General features: G+C 47.0%; 1 protein-coding gene across 1 annotated transcript; it reads right to left on the bottom strand.

Moving 5' to 3' along the window:
* Positions 1-278: 278 nt before the first annotated feature.
* Positions 279-9396, bottom strand: LOC310658501 (C-type lectin lectoxin-Lei1-like). Its single transcript, XM_083400474.1, has 6 exons — positions 9358-9396; positions 8441-8513; positions 6230-6324; positions 2689-2838; positions 1064-1166; positions 279-520 (listed from the first exon to the last, which is right to left on the bottom strand). The coding sequence occupies exons 2-6, from the start codon at positions 8505-8507 to the stop codon at positions 453-455; spliced, it is 483 nt and encodes a 160-aa protein (XP_083256600.1). The 5' UTR covers positions 8508-8513; positions 9358-9396; the 3' UTR covers positions 279-452.
* Positions 9397-9980: the final 584 nt, after the last annotated feature.

The following is a 9980-nucleotide window of genomic DNA, read 5'->3' as shown; positions in this document are numbered from 1 at the left end:
CCCAACAAACGTTTGAGACTAGCTCCCCTAAATCTAAAAGATGGATCAAACTGCGTGTGCTGGCCTTTGCACAGGTCCTTTTGACTCCTCCCTCCCTCTCTGGGAGCAACGCTCACCCAACCAATCGGTAAAGTCTAAGAAGGTTACAGCTTCCCTTCCAGACATGGGGTGAGAAAAGCAGACATTGGCTGTTTCTTCCTGTGTTTCTGACAGCGACCTCTGACACCCCTGGTTGGTTAGCCCCGTGATCAGTTTGAAGGAGACAGAGACAGGATGCAGAGGAGACTTTCTTTATTGAAGTCTCAAGATGGAGACATCTCAAAGGCTACGACATGGGGATGCAATGTGGGCAGGTGAACGAATGCCCCGGTGGAAGAAAAAGACCTCCAGGTTGGTCCCATTCTCCAAGGTGCTGAGCTTGTCGAAGCCTCAGTAGTGAAGGATGCCCATCTCTACAGTGGCATTTTGCACAAGTAATAGTTCTCGTTATCGCAGTCGGTATCACCCCACATATCAAAATCTAGAGAAAACAGCAAAGAAGAACCGTCAGACCTGCCTCTCTCCCTCCACGTTTAGAAACCAGCATGGATAAATGTAAAACTTCCCCCCACCGCCAGCCCCACAAGCTAGGTTGAAAAGCCCGCAGGAACCGCACGCTGTTTAAAGGATGCGCGCGGCTCCTGTAGGCTTTTCTAGGAGGTGGGGGAATTCCAGCTATGGAATTCTTGTGGGGCTGGCGGTGGGGGGAAGTGCTGCTTTCCCCCACCGCCAACCTCAAAGACCAGACTCTCCTGGCTTCAGCGAAAGCAACGTGAAGCCTCCGGAGTGCAGGCTTCAGAGGCTTGACATTGCTATCGCTGAAGCCAGGGAGCTTGCATTCGCTCCATAGGGCGCACACACATTTCCCCTTAATTTTTGGAAGGGAAAAAGTGCATCCTATAGTGCGAAAAATACGGTACGTCCTGAAAGGCCTTATATAGATAACAGTAATCAATAGAATGGAATCAAGGTTCACAGAATACAAAGAAGCAAAGGTCTTCAGCTTATGAAGCCCCCTACTTACTATCCCCAAATATCTCGACACAGTATCCGCTCTTGTCTGGCTGTCCTTCTGCCCAAGCTGTGTACTCAAAACTGGCGCCATCAGACCATTTTAACTGTACGATCTGTAGAGAGAGCAAAAAGTCTTTGCTGAGGAAGGAACAGGAGCTTCCAGTTGCCTCATTCAGAATCGGATTTAGGGGAGCGTGGCTGGTTTGGCCTCGCTGGGCGTGGAGCTTTGGGGGCACATTCCTAGAATCGTAGAGTTGCAAGGGACCCAACCTCCTGCAATGCAGTAATTTCTTGCCCAGCGTGGGGCTCAGACCCACAACCATGAGATGAAGATTCCCATTGTTCTACCAACTGACTCCCAGGGACATGAGTCCAAAGGGATCATGTGTTGTGGCACCAAGCAATCACCCCCAAGCAGCTTCAGCCTGAGACACACTGGGATACCTCCCTGAGACTTTGCCCATCCTTGAGAGGAGCTGCAAGGACTCCATTTGAGGCCAGGGGTGCTGCGAGGGCACCCATTCCTTAAGACTTCTGGAGGCAGCAGTGAGCCGCATTGATTCGAGGACCTTGACCCAGTGGCGGAGCTAGCTGCATGGGCACCTGGAGCGACAACCATGCCATGCACTCGGCAGGGGTGGTGCAAGCTGGGGGCGTGCTCCACCGTGCATGCAGCATGCAATGGCAGCAGGGTGACCCGCCACACACGGCAATCCACGACACACAACGGTGGCGGTGGAGTGATCTGCTGCGCGAGGCAGGGCGATCCATGGCGCACAACAGCGGCGGTGGTGCCTTTTTGTCACCGCCCCCCACGGATGACACCCAGGGCGGTCCGCACCCCCCGCACCCACCTTCCTACGCCCCTGCCCCGACCTTTCAGCTCTTCTCCCCAGTGTGATTTTAGAGCAAGGCTGTAAAATGAATTGATTTTCAGCTGGTGGGATCAAATGCCAAGGAAGATGAGGCGGCTGGACCTCTCAGACTTGTACTGCTTGGGCGAGATCTAGCCAGGATCAACTGTTCTCCATCACCCAGCACAAGAAATGCACCTGCTACATCCCTCTACTCTACAGAAGTGTTAAAGGAAGAAAAGACGGTATGTCCTCCTTTCCAACTGGATAGTCAAATACAGTGGTACCTCGGGTTACATACGCTTCAGGTTACAGACTCCACTAACCCAGAAATAGTACCTCGGGTTAAGAACTCTGCTTCAGGTTGAGAACAGAAATCGTGCTCCGGCGGTGTGGCAGCAGCAGGAGGCACCATTAGCTAAAGTGGTGCTTCAGGTTAAGAACGGACCTCCGAAACGAATTAAGTGCTTAACCCGAGGTACCACTGTATTGCTCCAACGCTAAGGGGCATATCAACTTTGCTGATTTAAAACCTTATTAAAGTATCATTGCGAGAGTTCTAAATGGGATCTGTGTTGCATCCTGGGGATGCAGGCAGATGGCTACTCTTTGAATTAAGAGCTTCACCTGAGCCCCAGAGCCTCCCTTACAGAGATGGGAATATCTGCCCTTCCCTTCCCTGCAGGGAGCTCTCGTCTTCTGGACTGCTCCTCTGTGCCCTTGCCGGCTGCTGTTCCTACTGAGAGGCAAATGAAAAAGAGAGTTTGCCCCATTTACTTACCTTCCCGCCCCTTTTTACTCTGTACAGTCCAATCCAGATTTGAAATCCAGGATCATTTCCTCCTGCTATAACAGCGGCCAAACGCTTGTTCTCTTCCTCGCTAAGGATGGAGGCCAGGTGGCTGTTTTCCCCATACGTTTGGCAGTCTGCCTGTGAGAGGAAAAGAACATGGGGGGTTACCTTGGAGATGAGGGCTAGCTGCTTAGCTGCAGCGAGTGGCTCCTGCAAGATTTCCCAAGAAGGATTATGTGGGGTCTCAAAGATGAGACTTGATCTGAGAGTCCTTCTGGACTCACAGCTGTCCATGGAGGTGCAGGTCAATTCTGTGTCCAGGGTAGCTGTTTATCAGCTCCATCTGGTACGCAGGATGAGACCTTCCCTGCCCATGGACTGTCTCGCCAGAGTGGTGCATGCTCTGGTTATCTCTCGCTTGGACTACTGCAATGCACTCTGTGTGGGGCTACCTTTGAAGGTGACCTGGAAACTGCAATTAATCCAGAATGCGGCAGCTAGACTGGTGACTGGGGGCAGCCGCCGAGACCACATAACCCTGTTCTTGAAAGACCTACATTGGCTCCCAGTACGTTTCTGAGCACAATTCAAAGTGTTGGTGCTGACCTTTAAAGCCCTAAACGGCCTCGGTCCAGTATACCTGAAGGAGCGTCTCCACCTCCATCGTTCTGCCCGGACGATGAGGTCCAGCACCAAGGGCTTTCTGGCAGTTCCCTCGATGCAAGAAGCCATGTTACAAGGAACCAGGCAGAGGGCCTTCTCGGTAGTGGCACCCACCCTGTTGAACGCCCTCCCACCAGATGTCAAAGAAAAATAACTACCAAACATTTAGAAGCCATCTGAAAGCAGCCCTATTTAGGGAAGCTTTTAATGTTTAATAGGTTATTGTATTTTATTGTTTTGTTGGAAGCCACCCAGAGTGGCTGGGGAAACCCAGCCAGATGGGCGGGGTATAAATAAATTATCATCATCATCGTCGTCGTCGTCGTCATCATCTTAGGGCATGTTCATATGTTACATGCAACCCATGTACAGTCTGCCTATTTGTGTTTGCAAACTGCTGAGTTGCATACTTCTATGATTATTAACATGCAACATTGTGTGAGTGTACACTCTGTGTACCACAACTTTCCGACCACATCACTGGTTTCTGTTGCAAGAGGAAGAGGAAATCCATCATCTGACAATGACCCATTACAAAGAATAATGGAATTATAGAGTTAGAAGGGACTGGCAAGGTTCACCTAGTAAAGATGGATCCATTCAGTGTGCTTGTATTTCTTTGATATACCAAGAAAAAAGCACACCAAGAACTCAGGCCAATGTAAGTTTCAATAGTGGGAGGGGTCCCTACTCCCAAATCAATAGTCAATTGTAACAAAAACTAATCCATTCAAAAGTATGTATTCTAATAGAGATTACAAACTCAAATAGAGATTACAAACTCAAACTCATAAGGATGTGTATAACACAAAAATTCGTTATAGAATTAGAGATAAGAGTTTATGAGTAAAGATAAATTCATGTTAGTCCATAGTCCGATTCGACGTGAAGCTTGGGAAAAGCTCAAGATACACGTTGATCTATTCACACTTAGTTGTTATCTCTGAGAAACGTAGAAAATAACAGGATATATTTATACAAATTCCTCAAACTTACACCACCCCTTAAAAATTAGCTGATGAAGATGAAGACATCGAAACAGGGCCTATCCTGGTTTCTGATCCATAATTGACTTCTGACTTCTGCTCAATGACTGAAACTAAGACTTTCACATCGAATCGGACTATGGACTGACATGAACTTGTCTTTACTCATAAACTCTTATCTCTAGTTCTATAATGAATTATTGTGTTATACATATCCTTATGAGTTTGAGTTTGTAATCTCTGTTTGAGTTTGTAATCCTTGTCAGAATACATACTTTTGAATGGATTAGTTTTTGTTACAATTGACTATCGATTTGCGAGTAGGGACCACTCCCACTGCTGAAACTTATATTGGCCAGAGTTCTTGGTGTGCTTTTTGCTTGTATTTCTTCGGCATTCATGACATACACTAAAGCACTCTTCAATAATAATAATAATAATAATAATAATAATAATAATAATAATAATAATAATATATTATTTATACTGCGCTCATCTAGCTTACAACAGAATTAAAAGCACAATAGAGCATCGAACATTAAAAACTTCCCTAAACAGGGTTGCCTTCAGATGTCTTCTATAAGTCAGATGGTTGTTTATTTCTTTGACATCTGAAGGGAGGGTGTTCCACAGGGCGGGCTCCACAACCAAGAAGGCTCTCTGCCTGGTTCCCTGTAACCTCACTTCTCGTAGGGAGGTAACCGCTTAGGCAGTCATGGCTGCCTGCAGAGAATCCTGGGAAATGAGTAGTTGTTTAAAGTCCAATTGTCCACAGGAAAAAGTCAGCGCTCTCCGGCAACAGCAATGCGGCTTCACTCCGTGAAAGAAGCAGTCGATTCGAAGCACCGCGCCGCTCACCCCACGTCGCTCCGGATCCCTGAAACCGGGTTTCCCCACGAGTAGGGGAGGCGCAAAAGGTGCCAGCCGAATCCCAGGTCCACAGGCTTCTCCCGCCTGTGGTTTTTAGTGGGTCTCTGTCTCGCCGTGGCGGTCCAGACCCTGATTTCCACGGAGCGGGTTCCTCCAGATTAGAGGAAATCCGCCATTGCCGGAGGCGCTAACCCGGAAGTTTCCCAGGGAAATGTAGTTTGTTAAGGGTGCTGATGTCACAGAGGTCCAATTTCCAGCATCCTTATCAGACTGCAGTTACCAGGATTACCCAGAATTGTCACTATGGTAAAGGAGTGTTTTAAATGTGTGGTGCGGATGTGAGCCTTATCTTCCAATTTAGGAGGAAAATAATCAACTGGTTTCTACTCTTCATTGAGAAACCAGTTTTATATATTCCCTTTTGTTATGTACTGAGTTGAATAGGATTCAGAACGCAGCAGTCTGATTGGTCCTAGAAAATTAGGATTCAGAATGCAGCAGTCTGATTGGTCCTAGAATGATAGGATCCAAAATGCAGCAGTCTGATTGGTCCTAGAACAATAGGCTCCAGAATGCAGCAGTCTGATTGGTCCGTAGGAGCCACCCAGTCCAGCTCCAGGTGGAAGTGAATCCGCAACCTGATTGCCCTACAGGAGAATCCTGGAATTAGCCAATCACATGGGGCCCATTGTGTAAATAATGTACATAAACCAGACATTTTGGGGGAACTCCCATTCCTCACTACTATGAGCTGAATAAAGAGCATGAAATCCACACTCAACTCCGAGTATCTTTCACCTTTACAGCAGCGTCATCATCTTTCTTTCATTATTCTTTTAACCTTCCATGTGACATATGCAGGGATAACTTTGTATTCCAAGACTATGCTTCATTTGCTGTGAGTTGCTTGCCAGGGAGGAGAGGAAGGGTGGGTGGGTGTTTGACATTTGATCGGAAACATGGTGCCTGGAGCAATTTGCTACACAGGGCTTCCAAGAATATCTCCTTACCTCCGCATCATTCCAATTCCGCGCAATTTTCTTTAATGAATAGCAATGCCTCTGAAAGTTGATCCAGTGCTGGGGGCAGCTAAGTGCTTCCGTGCCTGTCAGAGGAGAGGGAACACAATGTCAAGGTTGTGGAGGAGGTGGCTGGGTCAGAATCCGGACCATTTGCAGGAAGTGGAGAGGGGCCTCACCCAGGACCTAGGGATGAGACCTGAAAGGCTGTGTGGCCGGCAGAATCTCAAGGATGCTGAGGAACTGTGGGAAGGGGGATCTAATATATGTGCTATTGAGAAGCAAGGATTTGTGCAAAAGGACACTTAGTGAACAATAACAACAGTAACAATAACAACAATAATAAAAATAATAATTTATTCATACTCCACCCATCTGGCTGGGTTTCCCCAGCCACTCTGCGCAGCTTCCAGCAAAATATTAAAACACAATAATTTACCAAATATTAAAAGCTTCCCTAAACAGGTCTGCCTTCAGATCTCTTCCAAAAGCCAGATAGTTGTTTATCTCCTTGACATTTGATGGGAGAGCATTCCACAGGGCGGGCACCACCACAGAGAAGGCCCTCTGCCTGGTTCCCTCACTGGTGGTTCCCTCACTGAATTTACAGGGAACCAGGCGGCACCCGCCCTGTGGAATGCCCTCCCATCAGATGTCAAGGAGATAAAGAACTACACGGCGTTTAGAAGACATCTGAAGGCAAACCTGTTTAGGGAAATTTTGAATGTTTGATGTTTTATTGTGTTTTTAACGTTCTTTTGGAAGCCGCTCAGAGTGACATGGGAAACTGAGCCAGATGGGCAGGGTTTAAATAATAAAAGTTTTAGTTTTAGTTGTTTTAGTTTTAGTTGTTTTAGTTTTAGTTGTTTTAGTTTTAGTTGTTTTAGTTTTAGTTGTTTTAGTTTTAGTTTTAGTATGGGACCCAAGGGTCATCTAATCCAATCCCCTGAAATGCATGAATCACAACTAAATAATCCCTGACAGGTGGCCACCCAGCCTCCATTTCAGAACCTCAAATGAAAGCCTGTTCCGCTGTCAAACAGCTCTTACCATCAGAAAGGTCTTCCAGCAACATTTTCACCAGCCAGATATTGAGGTGAGAGTCTCAGAAAACTTCCTCTGTCCACCTTACCCCCAAACTCCCCAAACTCCTAGCAGGCTAGAAAGTTGCATTTGAATATTCATGTAGCTCATTTATGGAGAATCTACCAGCCATGATGGCTCTGCTCTGTCTCCACAGCTCGAGGCAACTTTCCGAATCAAACTTGGTAGGAACCACAGGAGGGGAGAGAGCTCTTGTGCTCATCTTCTGCTTGCTGGCTTATGTTCGGCCACTATGAGAAAAGCATGCTAGACTAGATGGACCATTGACCTGAACCAGCGAGCCCTTTTTATGTTCTTTCTTTGGCTGCGCTGGACAGCCTTCCAAACCATCTCCAGCACTGCCGACCATCATGCTTAGCATGATTTTCTCCTGGAGGAGGGCAAGGTGCTGGTTTTAACCTTTAAAGCCCTATATAGCCTAGGACCCTCGTACCTATGGGACCGCCTCTCCAGGTATGTTCCACGGAGGACCTTATGGTCTTCAAACAAAAACATTTTGGAGATCCTGGGCCACAGGGAGGTTAGGCTGGCCTCAACCAGAGCCAGGGCTTTTTCGGCCATGGCCCCGACTTGGTGGAATGCTCTGTCCCAAGAGACCAGGGCCCTCTGGGACTTGACATCTTTCCGCAGGGCCTGCAAAATGGAGCTGTTCCACCAGGCCTTTGGCCAAGGCACAGTCTGACCGCCTCCTTTGGTGATCCTCGTAGAACTCTGGTTGCCATTAATTTGATTTTGAATTGGTTTTAGAATGCATTTTAATCAATTGATTGTGATTTTATGTAAATTGTGTTACTTTTATTGTCAGTAATTGTTAGTACTGTTATTGTTTAGCCACTCTGAGCCCGGTTTGGGCTGGGGAGGGCGGGATATAAATAAAAAATTATTATTGTTATTATTCTTATCACGAATGCCCCGCTTCCCTGATGGGAAGTTAAAAGGGACTCTTCTTCTCTCTGTGCCCTCTGTACGTGCACATTGACTCAAGCACGGCAGAAACCCCACTTGGCTAGGCATCAAGCCATGCCATTCCTCCCGAGAACAACTATAGTTTGCTTGGCCTTTCTCAGCCAGAGATGGAGGAGCCCAGCTGGGATGTACCTTGCAGAAAGAAGCAGGCAGCCAGGAAGCCCAAAATGGAGAGATGGAAGAAAGCGATACGACTCATCTTCAGCTGAGGAGGGAAAATCAAAGAAGAGGAAGTTCTGGTTAGTAGAACAGATGCTCTCATGCAATCTCTGCCATTCTTCTAAAAAGAGGACTATGATTCCTTATGCTGCACCTCGATCACTAAGATCCTTTGATGGAGCATCTCTGGTGGTTCCCCTGAGGCTCAGTTGGGAGAGGGGCTCCTAAGCAGTGTGAACTGGGGTGCAGAGAAGATTCTGGCTTGGGACCCAACATCATTAACTTGATGAAATTTTCAGCTTGGCTGTTCTTCATCCTTTCCTTTCCTACCCTATCCCACAATGTTCAGAAGACTGCCCACCTACCCTAAGCCCTCAAGAGGTACTCTGTGGCATCTAACAAATATTGAATTAAAACTAAAGAGCAGCTGGGAAACCTCAGTCATCTTCTGGAATATGGTGGGAAGGCAAGATTAATGTTCCTTCTGCAGCAAATAGAGGCTTCAAGGGCAAGGGGATGGTTCTTAAGAACACAGCACAGTGACAAAGGAGTAACTCCCAATTGGGTTTCTCCACAGCTGTTATTTTACCACAACACACCCCAGATATGTGAAACGAAGCCATGCATTTTATGATATTGTCTAGTTTGGCTCTAAGGGGGGCAGGACCTAGAAATGCCAAAAATAAGAATCATACAAAATAATGAAGATTCCCCCCCTTAATTTTCATGAGTCCCAATATCTCAAAAAACTTCTCACTTAGAGAGAGCCTCTAGATCTGAATATCAAATACTATAGCCAACAACACTCCTCATATCCTGCTGATGGGATTTCCAAGGAAACTAAGCGGTTGTGGCCATTCCCATAAAAACTAGCTATGGAAGTTACTCACCAGGTGTCCTTTTCGACTGCACTTGTTTGGCTAGTCTAGGTCTTCTGTGAAGGATGTGAGATACTCCTGCAGTTTTATAGAGCAACTGGTGGGAGTGGTGTGTGCATGAGGCCCCGTCATCAGGAAGAACTACTGAACCCAAAAGCACATCTCGGCCGTTTGGGAGTTTCATGGCTGAGCAGTGATCCATAAGGAATCACAGCAGTAGAACGATCAGGAAACTCTCTCCTTCAGTACAGCAGCGGGAGACTATTGAGTCCTGTGGCTGGTTGAGTAGCTCATCTAGACAAAATCTCACAGAAAACATGGTGCCACTAGTCATCCTTCATTGACTGTTGGCTTTGTCAGTTGGAACCAATGGGAGTTTGTATTCCCCCAGCATCCAGAGGTTGTCATGTTGGTTATCCCTGTTTTGGTGGAATGTAATGCTCTGGTTGTCTCCTGCTTGGACTACTGCAACGTGCTCTATGTGGGGCTACCTTTGAAGGTGACCTGGAAACTACAACTAATCCAGAATGTGGCAGCGACCGCCAAGACCACATAACACAGGTCCTGAAAGACCTACATTGGCTCCCAGTACATTTCTGAGCACAATTCAAAGTGTTGCTGCTGACCTTGAAAGC

This window comes from Podarcis tiliguerta (assembly GCF_965153285.1).
Source record: "Podarcis tiliguerta genome assembly, chromosome: 10".
In the NCBI taxonomy this organism is placed as follows: Eukaryota; Metazoa; Chordata; class Lepidosauria; order Squamata; family Lacertidae; genus Podarcis; species Podarcis tiliguerta.
This window is presented reverse-complemented; position numbering and strand designations above follow the sequence as displayed.